The sequence below is a fragment of the Drosophila teissieri genome, chromosome 3R (genome assembly GCF_016746235.2).
Source record: "Drosophila teissieri strain GT53w chromosome 3R, Prin_Dtei_1.1, whole genome shotgun sequence".
Classification (NCBI taxonomy): Eukaryota; Metazoa; Arthropoda; class Insecta; order Diptera; family Drosophilidae; genus Drosophila; species Drosophila teissieri.
Genome location: NC_053032.1, coordinates 10,941,306 through 10,960,058, shown reverse-complemented (window position 1 = coordinate 10,960,058; position 18,753 = coordinate 10,941,306). Strand labels below are relative to the sequence as shown.

The 18,753-nt window shown below is 45.6% G+C and overlaps 4 protein-coding genes across 7 annotated transcripts; 1 reads left to right on the top strand and 3 right to left on the bottom strand.

The window, feature by feature from the left end:
* Positions 1-637: 637 nt before the first annotated feature.
* On the bottom strand, positions 638-4,081 carry LOC122620009. Its single transcript, XM_043797271.1, has 3 exons — positions 3,719-4,081; positions 3,336-3,659; positions 638-3,172 (listed from the first exon to the last, which is right to left on the bottom strand). Exons 1-3 carry the CDS (start codon positions 4,021-4,023, stop codon positions 901-903), a joined length of 2,901 nt encoding a protein of 966 aa, XP_043653206.1. The 5' UTR covers positions 4,024-4,081; the 3' UTR covers positions 638-900.
* A 707-nt stretch (positions 4,082-4,788) lies between these two features.
* On the top strand, positions 4,789-5,968 carry LOC122619872. The gene is made up of 4 exons (XM_043797075.1): positions 4,789-5,005; positions 5,066-5,365; positions 5,458-5,633; positions 5,763-5,968. The coding sequence occupies exons 1-4, from the start codon at positions 4,901-4,903 to the stop codon at positions 5,830-5,832; spliced, it is 651 nt and encodes a 216-aa protein (XP_043653010.1). The 5' UTR covers positions 4,789-4,900; the 3' UTR covers positions 5,833-5,968.
* LOC122619871 (V-type proton ATPase 116 kDa subunit a1) lies at positions 5,927-8,855 on the bottom strand. Its single transcript, XM_043797074.1, has 4 exons — positions 8,632-8,855; positions 6,648-8,519; positions 6,346-6,589; positions 5,927-6,289 (listed from the first exon to the last, which is right to left on the bottom strand). The coding sequence occupies exons 1-4, from the start codon at positions 8,773-8,775 to the stop codon at positions 6,024-6,026; spliced, it is 2,526 nt and encodes an 841-aa protein (XP_043653009.1). The 5' UTR covers positions 8,776-8,855; the 3' UTR covers positions 5,927-6,023.
* A 516-nt stretch (positions 8,856-9,371) lies between these two features.
* LOC122622494 (V-type proton ATPase 116 kDa subunit a1) lies at positions 9,372-18,301 on the bottom strand. Of its 4 annotated transcripts, none has more exons than XM_043800962.1 (6): positions 18,121-18,301; positions 12,299-12,436; positions 10,605-12,232; positions 10,286-10,544; positions 9,989-10,223; positions 9,372-9,931 (listed from the first exon to the last, which is right to left on the bottom strand). In XM_043800962.1, the coding sequence occupies exons 2-6, from the start codon at positions 12,413-12,415 to the stop codon at positions 9,666-9,668; spliced, it is 2,505 nt and encodes an 834-aa protein (XP_043656897.1). In that variant the 5' UTR covers positions 12,416-12,436; positions 18,121-18,301; the 3' UTR covers positions 9,372-9,665. The 4 variants fall into 4 exon arrangements, with proteins under 4 accessions (XP_043656897.1, XP_043656898.1, XP_043656899.1 ...); XM_043800963.1 differs by lacking the exon at positions 18,121-18,301 and adding an exon at positions 15,683-15,893; XM_043800964.1 differs by lacking the exon at positions 18,121-18,301 and adding an exon at positions 15,702-15,893.
* Between the last annotated feature and the right edge of the window lie 452 nt (positions 18,302-18,753).

The window sequence follows — 18,753 nt, the reverse complement described above, 5'->3', positions numbered from 1 at the left end:
CTCCACCGGTTTGGTATTGCCGTGGTCTCGCGGTGATTTTGTTATTGCACTTTTAGCCATGGTAACAGGTTAGCCGCTTTCTGGGCTCCTCTTTGGGACCGTCTTCATGCTCGGTTCACTCGCGACGAAAGAGCGAGCACAGAGGGAGAAAATCTAGTTACCAACCGTAAGAGAAAGATCTGGGGAAAGGGTTCCAAGAAAATGAGTCTAGAAAAGCCACCTGTCGGGGGCTTCCCAAAGCTTCCCGCTAGTTATGCGGCTCAAATGATTATCTTGAAATAATGAGGAAAATAATGGCCAGCAATTAACTTTTACAAGTCTTTATTACTATATTAGGTACTAAAGGTAGTCATAAAAAGTAGGATTCACTACCGCTCTTTAAAAAATCACATGCAAAGATAGCTATAAGAATCTAGTTTATAAAATCAACGACGGTTAAGGCATAGGTATTACTTCAATTAAACAATATAATTAGGAACATAATTAGATAAAAACAATACTTAATAGAGTACCATTGAAATATATCTAAAATATATATTTATTTATATTGACTAGCGTTCCAATGGAATAAGCTTTGTACTTAGCACATTTAAGTATTTAGTATGGGAGACAGAGCTCTAATAAAAAACCACTGCAGTATTTTGAATTCCATTTTATTATATATTTGACATGTGCACAAGTACAATATAAAAAGCTCAACAATCTATCACAAGCTTAGTCTAAGCCCATCTAGTTCGATGCCTGAGTCCTGTGTATTGTTTATTTGAAAAAGATAATTCCGCTAGAATTATCGCTCAAATATAATTCCTTTGAATGCAGTAATGATTGAACATAAATACATATTTACATTAGGTTTTAATGGGGACAGTTTAAACAGGTTCATATCGTAAGACAAACGTTCTACTTCTCGATGCTGTTTTGTCGGCGGGGCCTTTGGGTTTCCGCATCCGTTTCCAAGTGCTTGGTTAAGGTGTTGTACCACTCGTTCATGTGGTTGGATATGATGTTGATGAAGCGAGATACCTTCGACTTTACAGTGCTCACGAGACTTTCGGAAAGGGTAGTCAGACTGCGACCCTTACTAGAAGCCTGCGAGTTCTTGCTGCTGATCCTCATAATCTTGGATTCCTTTTCCTCCTTGGGTTGGCTGGCTTCCTTCTCTGCATCCTGGTCCACCTTATACTCGTAGAAGGTGTACCGTCCTAGGGGCATCATCTCATCGCGATCTGCCTTGTCTATGGCATTGGAGGGCAGTTCATCCAGGGAATTGTAGTTAGATATGGCGCGACGCCTTCTCATAGCTGGTAAGTCCCACCAGGAGGTAATACCTTCATCGGCTGGCTTCTGAGGCAGTTTCGACTGAAGAGTAGGGGTTGCCTTTTGCCCGCCAAAAAGCTCCTGTGGGAGGGACTTCCTACCAATGTTTCCCGACTCCAGCGAACTTTCCCGCATGCCCTCATCTCCTAGAGAAAACTCGTGTTCGTGCTCGTTAATGTGGCTAAGGAAATGCTTTCCGAGCTCTTGTTGAGCCTGCAAGAAATCGTTGGCCACGTGACCTAGCTTGGAGTGACGCCTTCTGGCACTTGGCACCGGTTGCACATCTTCTTCGGGATCTTCGGCAGACTTGGGTTTTTGAGACAGACCCGCCTTGGCCATGGTAGCCTTGCTGGAGAAGGGTTCTGGAAATAGCAGAGAATTCAAGGTGGCTCCCAGATTTAATCGCTTATTCTGCTTGGGTGCCGGGAGCGCCTCAAAGAATTCCGTGGGAAGAAGACGCATCTTGGGACGTCCTTCTGTTTGCTCCGGTTCCTGCTCGTGTTCATCCTCCTTGTCCTCTCTTTGAATGATCTTCAGCTGGCTCTTGGACTTGTTCCTGCGCTTCTTGGGTACCTCCCGCTCGACTTCCTCTTCGTTTTCCACCTCCCCATCCACACTCTCGATGTGCTTCAGGTGGACATCGCCCTCTGGAAGCCGTGTATAAGTGGGAGTTTCCTCGGATTTTTCTCCAATGCGCTTGAAGAACTTCTCCTCATCGAACTCATCAAAGTCGAAAAGGGGCTTGTTCTTCTTTTCCGGCTTCCGGATCTCAGTAATCTTCTTGGTCAATGCTGTCCTCTTACCTTGGCGATTGTAGAAGAAGGGCCCGGAATAGCTGGAGGTGTCGCGTCTCTCCCGCTTTTTGCCCATGTCACGGGTTTGCTCGAGGACGTGATACAGCCAGGCCAACGCTTTATGAGGTTTAATCGACTGATCTTTGGACTTGTCCGCTACATCGCCCACATCCCTCTTCAGCGGACTGTCATTCTTGAAATGGTCCAGTAGTCGATCTAAAAGGGTCTGTGGCGTTTCCTCCTTATCGATGACAAATCTCCTATTGCGATTAATGGAACTCTGCACCGATCCTCGTGCAACCGCAGTTTCCTCGATCAACCGCTGGAGTAACCGATCCGCGGAGCTATAGCGGGATGATCGGCGCTTCTCCTTGGAGGACTCCCCACTCGAATCGCCCGCTTCGATCTCCGTGAACTGGCAGTGTTCCAGATTGACATCGGGCAATACCCAGAAACTCACAGCCATGCTGGGCGTGATCAGTTGCAGTGGTTTTGTTGGATCGATGGGTTTGATCAAGGGCCGCAAAGTGGTGTTCAAGTGCAAACGGACGTTATTCAGCTGGACCCTTTGATCAAGCCCAGTCAGCACATACTGCCAGATCTCGCTACTGCTCAAACTACTGGTACTCTTTACAGTAATCGTGGTGGGCTGTTCCTCAGTATTGACCACCATGAAAGCCAATCCTCCGGACACGGCATTTGCACAATGGGTATACAGCTTGTTGCTCGGAGCAAAGGCATTCAGAGGTCGGGCTGGGAACACCCTTGATCCCATGACCTTCTTGAACAGAGCCGTTACATACAGACTGAAGTTGGGTCGCTCGAAGTCCACCAGGTTCATCCGCTTAAAGATCACATCGAATCCACCGGAGGCTGCATCTCCCATAGTTTGGGCCCACCGCAAGGCATCAGTGGTCTCGTCGCCCACCAATCTCTGCGAGGATCGCTCCTCCGGCAAGGTCAGCCACAAGGGAACCCGCTGTTGCTGAAGGGTTCGCAGGGCAGGATCGCTGTCGTACAAGTAGCTTCCCAAACTGGACTTGGGCAGCATGTTTGCGGGTCTACAGTTAGAACAAAATAATGTTAAATAATTGTCTATAATGTAACTTTATATAAGCTTAAAACTTTTTAAGTTTTGATAGATCAAAGTTTGCATTTTCTACAACCTTAAAATAACTTAAGTTCTAAAGCCGAACATAAACTCGGTAGTATCCCACTACTTACTGGGTCCATCCAAAAGCCGTATTCAGATCCTTGGACATATCAACGTATCTCTTGGTTTCATCAGCACTGCTTCCAGCTGAGATGTCCGCTCCCATCAGTCGCCAGTCGTCCACATAGGGCTTGAAAGTGTCCGTCATCAGTTTGAGAGTTCGAAGTTCCTGGACGTAGTCCTTGGCCCTGGAGGTGCCAAAGTCTGTTCCCAGCTGCCAGATGCAGTCGGTGATGCCAACCATATAGGAAGTGTTCAGGATCTTCAGTGTATGCATGGAGTCCCACTCATCGGGGGCATAAGGAACCGGAATGATCATGGTCCAGTTTACGGCCCTTTAAAGAATAAAGCCCAATGATCAGAAAAGGGAGAGATGCATTCACCTCTAACTTACCGCGACCACCGATTGAAACCCTTCCAAATGATCTTGGTGGGATTTCGCAGCTTTGTCGGCGCATTACTGGCGAAGTAAAAATCTCCCACGAACTTGATGTGCGCATCTCCCAGCAGATTGGCCAAATTGGTCACCGCCTTGCGATTCTTACCATCCAGGGCATCGTACAGATCCTCCGGACGAACGGCGAAGCTGACAAACTTTTCGTTAACATCGTTGTAAGGACGATTCACATGGAGCTGAACCAGGGTATCCGCAAAACACACTACCGCCAGGCCCAAAAGAACCAAACACAAATGCCACATGTTTTAATCCAGAATTACGAATAGAAAGACCAAGACCGGAGACCTGCCCGTTGCTCGATGGCTCCACAACTGACCGGAGTTCCACAGTGACTACCTCTAAATAAACTCCCCACTCGAGCACTTCCATCTGATTTTGCTGCCCTTCGCAAGAATTTTCCGCTGAGCGCTGCCCTCAATATGATGACCTTCTTGCGATGCACCACCAACGTAACCCAAACCCACATACAAGTGGGCCGTGGCTTGGAATGCCTTGTTTATCAATGAACCATGAGATGACCCAATAAGGTTGGGGTAAGTCTGCAGAGGGCATGTTCTTCGGTATCCTCGCTTACGGTCACGGTTTGTTAGAGGTTAGAACGTAAGTTGTGCCGTTTTCATCAAGAAAACTCTTACTCAATTTTTTTCAATTAGCAAGGTTTCTCACACAAAGTTTAGTGTTACGAACCATTTGTTAAAGCAAACCACGTTAATGCTTTGGGAGGTTGAATCTTTCGTATAATTCTATAATCTCATAGAGTAAAAGGGTAGAAGAAAATATACATATTCCTGGTGGGAATTACTAGATTCTAACGGCCACAACCCGCCAAAACTATCACACTTATTTTAATGCTGGTGTTTTTTGAATCGAACTCAGATATTTATAAATGTTATAAAATTTAAATTGCGCGCTCATCAATAGATCCATCACGAATCACCAATCAGAGTGTAAAAAATTAAGTAGTTGCTATCGTCATCGATATATTTGTTTTTTCCAACACTACTTGGTCCGCCATTTTGTACGTCAGACCAAAAATTCCGCCAGAGCTTGAATATAATTACGAGTATTGTCGTTAATAAGAAAACTTCAAAGCAATTGTAATACAAAAGCATATAAGCAATGGCTGGTAACCCCGATGAGAATAATGAAGACCCCAAAAGTGAAGTGCCACCTGAGGAGGATGACCAACTGACAGCATACATTGAAAGATATGTAACCAGAATGGCAAGTTAAAACAGGAAAAATTTTAAGTTAAATTTTAAATGCATTTTGATATTATTGTAGTGCTACGATAATAATCTCCGTACCACCCTGACCGATGAAAAGAACAAGAAAGTCCATTTCGTGATCGATAGGAAGTACAGCGCTTTGAGCTACTTGACCCAAGTCGACAATGCCCAAAATCTTGTGGCCAACCTCCTGTTTTTGCACTCCAGGAACGCAAATATGCTGAAGGGTCTCAGTCAGGTGGTCAACGCCAAAAGGAACTTATTCCAGGCCTACGATGTCTACTGCAAGAAGGCTTTCGGGGTCAAGGCCGACAAGCAGAAGCAGAGGAAATGCTACGATGAGTTCACCGGGATGGTATGTAATCTTTGCCCGGAAGGGCAATAGAGGAATTAGATTCTGCTCCCTAAAGGTGTGTGAAAGTCTAATCAAAATGATTTTGATTTCAGAACTATCACAATCTGAAGCAGATCATTATAAACACTAAAAAAAAGGTGAAAGAAATCCGCGAGAAGACGGCTTTAAAATCCGTAGAGCTGAAGAAGAAGCGAGAACTCATTAAGGCCAGCCAGAAGTCAATCAATAATAACATCCGTGTTCTAAGTCGGATCGAACGGGACGCCACGTGAGTAACTACTATATGTAGTAAAAGCCGTACAACAATATTAAGTTTTTAATATTCATTTAATTGGTTTTGCATTTTATTTGTTTATTTTGTAGTTTATTAGTATAAATGTTTTGTATCTTTCTCCAGGGTAATTATCGAAGATTTAAAATCCAAACTTTCTGCAATGCAAGTCCAGCAAAAGGCAAATAACATTTGAACAGTCACCAAAAATTCATTGGATTTGAGGCCCACAATCAAAAATACCACATCTTCTAATAAATAATTGCGGAAATCCTTAAATTTCTTTCACGTTGCACAAAGTATTTGATAAATGAATAAAGTACTTCAAAGAATTTTGTAATGCTTTTTTTAATGAAACCTTCTTTCACTATGGCTCTCCTAATAATTCTAATCATCTTCGACGACGATCAAAATATCCTTGAAGCAGAAGGGCGTAAACGGATATCCGTTTCCAACATAGAACTTGCTCATAAACTCCACCCAATGCAAGCGCAAAGTGTGCAGGAAGGCGGAGAGACCCTCCATCATCACCATGATAGCGATGGTGAAGAACTCCCAAACGGCGAAGATGAAAAACAGCCCAATGGCACCCGCGTAGCCGTTCATCTGAAGTCCCATCGCCAGCACCATGGTCCACAGCACCTCCGAGAGCTCTGAAATAAGATCTCAGTTAAGTAGAAAATTATGTATGGACATAGCAGATTCTTACGGGCATGAGCCAAGGACAAAGCCCAGAGACGAAGATATGAGGCCGTGTGAGAGATGGTACTGAGGATATACTCGATTGTGTGGATGGCCTGGTGGATCCAGATCTCGCTCATCGGCTCGTCATCCTCCTCGCTGTGTCCTCCAGACTCGTGGGACTCGGCTACCTCAGTGATGATGATCTCCTTGCCAGTGGTCACCTCTATCTTCTCTACAATCTCGTCCACCTCCACCACTGGTCCAGCAGGCTGGAAGGTGGATTTATTATTAGGCAATTGGCTAATTATTCAAGTCCAAATAACTTACCCTGTTGCGGCGTTGGTATTTAATGTATAGAGGTTTCCCAAGCAGAATCCAGGGAATGCAAAGAAGCGCCACCACTAGGAAGATCATCTCCAGAGTTTTTTGAATGGGGAACATGTTGACATCACAGCCCGGCAAGGCCGTCTCCGTCTTGAAGAGCACCATGTCAATGAACATAATCAGGACAGAGGGCGCACACCCAGGGCTGTCGGCCTGCACATCTGTGGTTGGACTGTACTTGACCCACTTGTAGAACATCATGAAGCACATGTAGCCGAACATAAGGAGCAGGAAGAGAACCTGGGGCACGAACTGCAAGATGATGTAGGCGTATTTCTTGAAGAATACAAAATTCTCCACCGACATGCACACGCCAAAGACCATATGCAGCACTCCAAAGATGATCGACAACTTCATCTTGTAGGTGTTTAGGAAAATGATCTTGTTAGAGGCCGACTGCCAAATGGGATCGATGCCCATTGGGTAAACACCGCGTGTGGCTACCGAAGGGTTCAGCTCTAGCGTGGGATTGGTCAGCACAGTGGTTCGGTTGTACACATTGACCCAGCGCGTGCCAAAAACATTAATCGATTTGGAAAATATGTCGTTATAGTGGAATCCAGTGTACATAGCGAATAGACCCATCAGCATGATAATATATCGTCCGGCGAAGAAAATGGTCCAGATCTCGCCACCTCGCTTCTTGGACAATCGCTTTTCGTCAATCACCATCCATAAGCCCAGAAGGAAGAGGATTGTTCCGTGACCCATATCTCCGAACATCACCGCAAACAAGAAGGGGAATGTGATGCAGGTGTACAGACCCGGGTTGACCTCCCGGTAGCCAGCGATTCCATAGGCATCAATCAAATTTTGGAAACCTCGCGTAAACTTATTGGTCCGGAAGTGGGTTGGTGGCTCCTTCTTGGTGTCCAATACGTTGATGAAGGAAGGCACAGTGCTGCCCACACTGGCTGATCCTGCAGCCAGAGCGACCTCGACCAGCTCCAGCTCCCTCTTGGGCACCCAACCTTCGCCAATCAAGCACTTGCTGCCCAGATCCACGTTGAATAGGTTCAACGTGTGGTAGATGCCCTTCATCTTCTTGACCATGGCAGTCCAGGTGGGCAGCTGTTTCAATGCAGCCTGCAGAACGCAGGTCCTGTGGTCACTCGTCTGGTTAATGATAACCTGGAGGTCCTCCAGTCGGGTCCTCACGTTCTTAACCATCTCCTGGCGCTCAGAGTGTGAGCTGGGACAGGGATACATGTGGGCATGGAAACCAGTGCACACCTTGCGAATCCTGCCCTGCAACTGGTCACCTTGGAAGAAGACCACGAAGACGCTCTTGTGCAGCACATTGCCTGTCTTGGGATCCGTTAGGGCCACATCAACGTCGCATCGGCGAACAAAGACATTGCCCCGGGAAATTCGCCACAGCATTCGCTCGAAGGCGTACTCCCTCTCCCTGCTGATCACGCCAGCCACAAATCCTAGGTGGCCATTCGACCTCTCGGGATCGCGGTGGGTGCCCATTTTATTCAGATCGAAGTTGTGCGACTCCTGGTCCGAAAAGAACTGATCGGTGCGCTCCAGCACCTGGATCATCTCGCTCAGCTCGAGGTAGCTGGTCTGCAGGTTCACATTATTGGCAGCCAGCTCCAAGATCTCGGTCTCCGTTTTCTCTAGGTGCAACTCCAAATCAATAATCTCGCGTGGCTGCGGAGCCGGAGGGAAGTCGTCCATTAGGTCGAGCACCTTGTGACCCTCCTTGTTCAACTCGGCGGTTACGTAGCGGATGCGGCGCTCCAGTTCATCGCAGCGTCTCACCTCGCTAATAAACTTTCTCTGCTGGGCGTTTATTTTCGCGTTCAACTATTTGCAAGATGATAATAAAAGATTTCAGGATCATACCGAGGGCATATTTTTAATATGGGCACACATAACTATGGCATCACATTTATTTTAACCATCACCCATCACTTACATCACGGAACTGAACACATCCCACTTCGCCCAAGGCTGCAATTGTATCGTAGGCTGCTTCCGGCTGCAGATACATTTGCACCAAGGACATCACCTCGCTGCGGAAGATGCTGTTGCTCTCCTGATTGGACCACCACTTGGCCATGATAGATGATCCTGTTGCTCCTTGCTCGGGCTAATAGAATTCCGGAGTGCGCTCCTCACTTTTGGAGCGCAGCTGACGAACTGATCGGTCTGGTCACTTGACTTGGACGAGGAAGGTTCTGTGGTAATTGCTGACCCACGAGCAACTTTACCGGCTTATCAGTACAGACGAGTTGCCTTCCCTGGATAAATATTTGGAGAACTCGGTGCCCAATCGAGCCATCCATCAATGTGATGGAATGCCGGTTACCCCTATTGCGATTCCCCTGAGCATGACTGTCCCTTATCAGTAGATACTTTGCCTTTGGTCGTAATGCTCAACCATTTGGACTTAAAAACCAATTGTCAGTCACTTACGAATTAATTTCCTGCTCAGCACATTCACATACCTTTGTGTGCACATCGGAACTTATGTAAATAATACCACCTATAATAACAATAATAATAATAAGGTCTATCTGTATATGAGCCTACACATTTGGAGACATCCCAAAAGAATGCTACAAAAAATTAAAGTTAATAATGCAGAGTTTTGATTGTGAGATTGTCTGCCAGATAAGATGTATCGATTGAGTTTTCAATAAATTCAAACAAGTCTCAGTTCTCTTCTTTGCTGTATATTTATTACAATTAGTAGTTATTTATAACAATGAATATCAAATTATTGCTTTCGAAACGGTTTTTGAGAATACTAGGCACAACTCAAAAGAGGAATACTTTGACTACAGATGGAATACACAACGGAGGATACAAAAATGTGGGAAGAGCACCACAATACTGACAATATCCAAAATATTCAACAAAACAAAAACATTTAACAAACAATCAAAATAGTTCGGGCGGGGGTATAATTGTATACAAGTTTCCCCAGTTTGAGCACATTTGGATGGTTTACTCGTCCTCCTCGCCATCGAGGATGGCCTTGAAGCTGAACGGCTGGAAGGCGTAGCCCATTCCCTCGTAGAACTTGCTCATGAACTCCACCCAGTGCAGACGCAGGGTGTGCAGGAAGGCGGACAGACCCTCCATGAGGACCAGGATAGCCAGGGTGAACAAGCACCAGGCGCCGAAGATGATGAACAGACCAATGGCACCGCCCACGCCGGACATCTTTAGGCCCAGGGACAACACCATTTGCCACAGCACCTCGGAGAGCTCTGCAATTCGTGAGTTATTAGTAAGTTAATCACAATCCTAAGTCAATAAATATTTACGGGCGTGAGCCAGGGACAAAGCCCAGAGACGCAGATATGACGCCGTGTGCGAGATGGTACTGAGCACGTATTCGATGGTGTGGATGGCTTGATGGATGTAGATTTCGCTCATGGGCTCATCGTCATGGCCATGGGCACCTCCAGCATTCTCCTCGTTTCCAGAGAAGCCAGTGGGCAAAGGAGTCTCGCCTTCAGCCAGTTCCATGTTGCCGGTCAACTGACCATTGTGGTTGGCCTGCGAGAGAAAATGTGTAATTAATACTGGATCTATTTCAAACAATTAAATAAGAAACCTACATGAGCCTTGTTTTTGCGGGTGAACTTGATGTACAGGGGCTTGCCCAGAAGCATCCAGGGAATGCAGCACAAGGCGATGAGCACAAAGGTCTTCTGCAACTGCGGCTGTGACTCAAACATGAACTCGTTGCATCCCTTTGGCGGCTCAGTGTTCTTGAACAACATCATGTTGATGAACATGATCAGCACGGAGGGAGCACATCCAGGAGTTTCTGGCTGGAAGCTAGTCCTAGCGTTATAGCTGAACCACTTGAAGAACCTGCAGAAAGAAGCATTAGTGAGTTCGGGTAAAGAGTAACAAAATTTCGGGTAAACTCACATCATGAACACCATATAGCCGAAGAGCAAAAGCAGGAACAGGATCTGGGGCACGAACTCCAGGAAGATGGAGGCGTAACGCTTGAAGTGGGTGAAGTTAACGACCGACATACACACGCCGAACACCATGTGCAGCACTCCGAAGATGATCGAAAGCTTCATCTTGAAACTGTTGAGGAAGATGATCTTGTTATCAGCCAGCTGCCACACGGGATCCATTCCGAAGGGATAGACGCCCACGGCGGAGCTGTTGGGCGGCAACTGCAGGTTCGGGTTGGCTAGCACAGTCGATGTGTTGTAGTTATTGAACCAACGTGATCCAAACAGGTTCATCGACTTGGAGAACACATCGTTGTAGACCAACCCAGTGTACATAGCGAACAGACCCATCAGCAGAATGATGTAGCGACCGCCGAAGAAGATGTTCCAGATCTCGCCACCGTTGCGGATGCGTGCCAACTTGCGCTCGCATAGAACCATCCAAGCTCCAAACAAAACAAGAATAAGACCGTGGCCCAAATCGCCGAACATCACGGCGAACAGGAAGGGGAAAGTGATGCAGGTGTACAGGGCAGGATTGCACTCTCTGTACGAAGCCACTCCGTAGGCATCAATCAGATTTTGGAAGCCCCGGGTGAACTTGTTGGTCCTGTTGAAGGTCGGTGGCTGCTCGTTGGTGTCGATCACGTTCAGGAACGAGGGTATGGTGCTGCCCACAGCAGCAGATCCATCGGACAGAGCCTTCTGGACAACGGGCAAATCCTTGGTGGGCACCCAGCACTCTCCAATCAGGCACTTCTTGGTCACGTCCATGTTGAACAGATTCAACGTGTGGTAGATGGCCTTCATCTTCTTGACCATGATCGACCACGAGGGCAGATTCTTGGACACGGTGGCCAGGACGCGGCTGCGATGATCCTCCGTCTGGCTGAGGACCAGCTTCAGATCCTCCAGACGGGTGCGCACGTTGCGAACCATTTCCTCGCGCTCGTTGTGCGAACTAGGACAGGGATACAGGGAGGCGTGGAAGCCAGTGCACACCTTCTTGATACGGTTCTTCAGTTGCTCGCCCTGGAAGAAGGCCACGAAGACGGTCTTGTAGATGGGATGACCGGTGGCCGGATCGTTCAGCGGCTCGTCCAGATCTGAGCGCTTGAGGAAGACATTGCCCCTGGAGATGCGCCACAGCATACGCTCAAAGGCGAACACTCGCTCCCGGTTAATTACACCGGCAACGAATCCAAGCCGACCGCGGTGTTGTGCAGCAGCATCGTTGTCTCCTGCAGCTCGGTTGGATGAGTCTAGATTGAGAACTTCCTGGTCGGAGAAGAAGCCCTGTGTGTTCTCCAACACCTTGCGCAGTTCGGTGAGCTCCAGATAGTTGGACTTCATGTTCACCTCGTTCTGGGCCAGCTCGATCATCTCCGACTCGGTCTTCTCCAGGTGCGCTTCCAGATCGATGATCTCGCGTGGATTGGGGGCACGCGGAATGTCATCCTGGATGTCGGGCAGGACGATGCCGTCCTTCTTGATCTCCGTCTCGATGTAGCGGATCTTGCGCTCCAGCTCATCGCAGCGACGCACCTCGGTGACGAACTTCCGCTGGAAGGCGTTCACGTTCACATTCAACTGGTGGTCAGGAAAGATATATCATCTGATTAGTCGGCGTATTTCTCAAAGACAATCCGTACTTACGTCGCGAAACTGCACGCAGCCGGTTTCGCCCAGCTCAGATACGGAGGTGTACGCGGCCTCCGGCTGAATGAACATCTGGCAGAGTGCCATCTCCTCACTACGGAACATGTCCCCCATCTTGGCGACTGCTTACGTTCCCTGTGGCGAAAGGAAGATTGGGGGAGGAGGTTAGTCTCGGCATTCCGCAGACGTGCAATTAAAATAGGGAAAAGACAGCGTTTTGTTTTCGCCCTCAGTGAGTGTTTTGTCTGGGCCACAATATCGTATACGATAAGCACTGAGAAAACTAGTGTCAAATAGTGGTCTGCATATAATTTGGACCTCTACTCTGAACTACAGATCTATTATCATGATGTATAAGAAAGTTTATAAATAACCAATTATTAGCCTAATAAGACTGCCACATGGTTTTCAATTGAATTTCTATATATCCGCATATTAGAATATTTATACTCTTTTCCCAGTGCTACTTCGCCCCCTATTCAACCCGATGTATTTATGTACATACAATTGCATGTACGAATTTCGCAGGCTTGCTTTGCAAATCATTTTATTTATTTGTCTTTCATTTGTTTTTCTCTGGTGCGGAAAGGCAATCACTCTATTTTCAGCTCCATATGGCGCTCGGACCTGGCCGAAACTCAACATGTGTTTCGGCTTTCAGTGCGACTAGAGAGTCAATATATCAGGATCCAAATATGTATCGGTTGCTCAATTACAACACCTTGTCACGTTCTACGCCCCTGAGTTTAACTGCTAAATCACGTAACTTCAAACGGATCGCCAAGTGCAAATGAATTCGAAACTCGTGTTGATTCTTCAAGGTCTTTTCCAAACACATTGAAGATCGCATAAAATGCTATACGGGAAAAGTACTGAAAAGAATGAGAATCAATTGGTGCTTGCTCAGCGACTAAAGTGATTGTTTGTATACAATTGGAGTTTATAGTTTTACAGCGGAAGTGATTCAATGATTCAATGATATTCCACTTTCAAAACGATAAACGAGTGGAACCCAGAAAGATGTCATCATATTATGGTGGAATAAGACCAGTTCCAATCTATGATATAAACAGTCTTTAAGATGTTTCATGCATATATGTACATACATACATATGTCTAGACGAACCAATTGGGATAGTACCCGTTTTCTTGACTCATTTCTTACTGTGAGGGAAATGTGGATGACTTCCCATGTCCCCGAAATGCCATTCTCTGATGTTGGTAATCTAAAAGGGCGAGCACTTGCAAGGCCATTTTCGCCGCAATCTTAACTTATTTGCTTAAGCTATCTCCAGACCCGCTGCAAAAGTGTTTACGGCCCAAGAAAACAGTTCTTATCGCCATGTCGACCGTAAATGCATTATTTCTAGACTCTTTCTCAACTCGAAAACTCAGGAAACATATGCGGGTCTCTACAGATGAACCAATATAAATTATGGTTCAGCAAATTAACTGATAATTGTAACATTATCAAGAGACGCCCATGTGCAAATGGAGTTGACTTCTCCCAAAATCGGTGGATCCAGATAATGCCACTAATTACTGTTTTTGATTTAATTGGGTGGGTGGATTCATGAGTGGCCCAGTGACATATGGTGTCGGCGGGGAGTGGTGGGCAGGTCCTGGGAAAGAGCACTGGTCGCCACCAGTCACCATTCCGGTGTCTGCACTCGAGAGCATTCCGCCATTTCGCTGTGTACACACAGACGACACCAAGGTTTGTTGTGACATCATCGGGCCAAACAGTCAACGACACGGCGACGTCAGCCTCGCACATTATCGAACTTTAGTGGCTCCCCCGGATTCCCGGATCCCCGAGATCCCTGGATCCCGTCCAAGTGGCCAGTCCCATTCTGCGACAGCAGGGAATTAGCTTTTGCTGTTTGCGGGACACATAAAACGAATGATGTGTTATACATATGTGGACACATTAATGTATGCGGAGGTAGCAGGCATTAAGAACTAACATTAGGCATTTGTTCTCGAGCAAGCTACAAAGATTTGATCAAAATGATATAATAAGCTATAAAAAACGTATCTCAATTGTTTTTTTGGCCAGTTTAAGAGAATTGAGATTTAAATTTTAACAATGGAATTGTATCAATGGTGCATCACCAAGCATTTCAGGGGGATTTTACCAGCTCTGGTTTAATCACTTTGTAAGTTTTCTTGTCCTGAAGAGATATGAATAGTGAGCACTGGTTTTTGCACAATTATTCAAAACAATGAAGAGCTCTAAAGCCCAGTGTGACATAGAATAATAAAACACTTGGGTGGCCACCACGACAATTGGACAGGAGCCAGTACATATACGGACGTCATTGATATCCATCGAGAACCCAACCCAGAGGTCTTAAAGGTCCATCAATCATGTGACCAACTGAAGTCTGATAGGAACAGGGGCTTGAAACCCGAATTCCCCAGGTTTCAGCACATCTTAGCTAGGGAGTGGGATTGCACATGACTGTTCAATCCGATCCCCGTCCACTCTATGCTCCCTATCGCCTGTTGCTTTCCCTCGAGCGTCGCCATATCTTTCGAGCTGTTTCAGCGTTTTGCTTTCATTTTATCAGCTCAGCATTTATGTAGGTTGACACTTTGTTGTTCTGCTCTGTCGTTTTATAACCAAGAATCGTTGGCTGTCGCCAGTGTGCTAAAAATAGCGAGTCATGAAATTCGCAGCCTAATTGCTCCTATTATTAATTAGGAATATGGCAAGTTCTCAGCTCGTTAAGGCTCATTTTAGAATGTTTGTGGGGCAATTGTTTCCCCATCTTTATGGCATTATTAAATTACTATTGGCGTGTGCCGAAACAAAAGTGGGGGAGTCCTTATAAAGCGGTTCTCTCCAATTTAATGCGGCTACTTGTTAAGTTTATAATGCAGTTTGGTGGCGTTAACTATTAACGAGGTTAAGTGGTGCAATTTTAAACCACATTTGAAGGATTTCCCATGGCTTAATGGTGTGCATTTTAAACACGCTAGTGCAAAGCATTTCTAGTACTGGGTTTAATAATAAATGGTTGAATAAACTTTTAGACTTACGAGTATAAACTTTTGGCCGTTTATCAAATCGTTACGAGGTACATATGTATGTATAGGTATAGCATTCTTACTAAGGCGTAGAAAATACCAGATGGAAAAGGGGCCTATTTATACATAACTCATTGAAGGCTTATCACTTTAAAGTGAAGTATAAGTATGCATTAAGATATGAAACCTATTTACTCATAAAAGTGTATATTTCTCGGCACTCCATATACATATAATAATCGCAATATTATTTTAAAGGCATACTGAAGAGCAATATATAAGGACTGAGTAAAGCTTATAATTACAATAATACGAATAAGTTAGTATGAATTCACTCGAAACCCGTACCTCCGCCGACGAGAATTACCTCCAAAACTCGATTGGCTTCAAAAACCGGTAATTCAATTGTAACTCGCCTGCTCAAATGCTGTTTAATGATTCAACGAGCGCACTTTCGTTTATAATAAATTCGACCGCAAGTCCAGTTTCCAATTGCGATAGCCCAATATCGCAATATCACAGTTCACACGCACAGCTCGAAGACGAAAAAAACACTGAGCCAGCTGAGAGGCAACTGCTAACTGCTAACTGTAAACCAGTTCGACTTCAAAACAACAACTAAATGCCGTTCGCTCTCTTCTTCTATTTCCTCTCCCGCTTTCTTCTCTCCTCCTCTTCGCTTTGCTGGTCACTTTCGTGAGTGGACTCTAGCCCTGTGTGCTCGTGTGTGGGTGTGCCTACTACGATGTACAGGTAAACTTTGTTTGTTACTAAATGTGCAGAAGTTTTTAATTCAATTAGTTGCTTTTTTCGGCTAAAGTTGTAGTCTATTATGTGAGAGGAAATGTTTAGCCTAAATACTTTATCAATTCCAAAAAGAACAATAATAGTCTACTGCTTAGTTGTATCACTACCAATACACAAACATATTGCACTTCATTATTAATAATCTTTACTAACTGTCTAAAGGAAGCGATTTAAGAGGCTGCACTGTACTTCAGATGCAATGTGGTTGTTTCAGTTGTTGTCGCTGCTCCTTGGCTGTCACACGCGAGTTGTGGGTGAGCCTTAATCACATTTATTCGTGGGTGAGCGGATAGGGAGGTGCGGAGTGGGCGTGGGGAGCGGGGAGCGCGCCGAGAGAGCAAACGAGCGGTTGACATTGACAACCCCCCTTTTGCTGTTGGGAGCGGGCTTACGCCCATGTTAGGCTAATATCGCTACACTTCGAAGTTTCGTTGAATTTGCGCTCTGTTTTGTTTGCTTCTCTCTTTATCGCTCTGCGCTTTGGCTCTCCCGTTCGCTATTTGTTGTTAATTCGAATACGAATATAACTTCTAGTTTTTATGGTGCCTCGGCGCTCGGTTTTATGACAACAGCTTTTTTTCCACTGCGGGTAATTAAGAACTCGCTGGCACGAATAACCGAACCAATTCAATGTGAATCCACCATGAAGGCGATCGAGAAACAAAAACAGTCCACACTCATCTTTTATTAACGCCAATTGTCAATTCAATTAATTTTCTTCAACTGCTTCTATGCGAAGAAAGAACCTAGAACTCATACATTTTCATAGCGTCACAAAGATGATTATGCCTATATGGCACGGCACTTATTATCGAACTATTAAAGGAACTAAAAATATTATAGCGCTGTTTAACAGAAGCCACCTAATAAATGCTTTAGTATACGCTCCCTTTAAATAGCCACTTTACGCAATATCCTGAGATAATAATAATATCTATAAACTCTATAACTATAATAATATCTGTAAATTAGTGTCATAGGAGCACAGTAAAGTTTGCCATTAAAGTCAGCTTTATTCCTCTTGAAGTGCAGTGTTTGCCGACCACTCCCGATAAGATACATATGAACTTATAGAGTTACGTAACTGGAGATCGGTGACTCGAGTGGCCAGGCTTTGGCTTTATATAGGTTATTAGCCGGACGATCGACCAACAACACTTGTGCAAGGCGGCAAATACTATACTTGAGATGTGAAACTGCTAGATTTCTAGAATCGATCAGATTTTCCATTCATAAACTGGGTCTGCGACTGTGGCTAATCAGCAAAATACTGATTGATCGATGGGAAGTGCCATGGACAATTTATAGAGCGATCCATAAATCATAATCGACTGGTATTTATTGTGCGCTATTTGCAGCTACTCGAGCTCAGCTTTTAGGGTTTCCGTTCCAGCTGAAGATCTTTCTAGCAAGGCTTCTGAAAACCGAGACCCCTAAGATCACATGATGGCCCCCATATGATGATTGCATAAAACTCGAAAACTCGCGACTTGCAAAGAGAGCGCGACTCACAGATACTCTGGAGAGTATCATATTCACATGACAGGGGTGCGACTAGCACATACACTGCGAAAGTGGTAGGTGCGTACGCGTTCCCGTACCTCAGAGTATCTCACAGATACTCGGGGCTTACGAAAGAGATAGCGCTACGCGTATCTGCCGCTCTGACTCTAGCTGCGACTTCTGGCAGGTGTTTGCACAATGGGTCCCATGACAGGTGGGCCCCGCAGCCCCCAGTAAGCCCACTTTTCCGACTAGTGGCTGTCAGCAGCCAGTATCACGAGCCAAAGTGCATTCAAATTGGGCTCAATTGCGGATACTCCCTGCTGCCAAAGCACGTGCTTTCGATCGCTTAGGATTGCTAGTTTCCAGGGTATATCGCATAATAGGAGATAGCCCTTGGCACAGCTTTTACGCCTTGATCCCCGTGAATTTGTCCAGTTTCTTGATTACCTTCAAGTTTCGAGTTTTTTGCTTACCTTCTCAGCTCCGAAAACGCTTTTTATGTCAAAGACACACCAGATTCGATTCCCCGCGAGTGCAAACGATAAATTTAGAACTTGTTTGTTGCCGAGCGAGAGTATCTTTATTTGAATCTGAACCTGAATCGAGCGGAGCACACGTCTGCTCACCGCCAGCGATCGACTGCGTTTAAATTTGGCACTCGCCGCGACTTCGGAACGAAAATCTCGCGATCGCCTCCAATACCAATATCTCGCACTCTCTATTACTCAGCACTCACACCCTGTGAATCCATGCGACTCTCTCGGCGCGGGCATGCCAACTATGTATGATCGGGGGTCGTTATCACAAATCAGAAATCAGAAATCGAAAAATACCCGTACTAAAGTCAAAATCCTCGAGTTCTACATATGTACAAATGTCCGCATTGCGTAGGCACCACCACCGCCACCGCCACCGCTACCGCCTCCATTATCAATTTAAATTAATAACGCTTCAACCGAGTAATTCCCTGTTCTAGATAAGTCGAGTTGATATTGATAGTTATTTGTTTTGGTTTTGTCAGCCACTATAAATCGACCCACCTGAAGGCCCTAGCAACTGAAAATGGGTGAGTATTCGATCAATCTTTGCCTACAATGGGCTTCTAT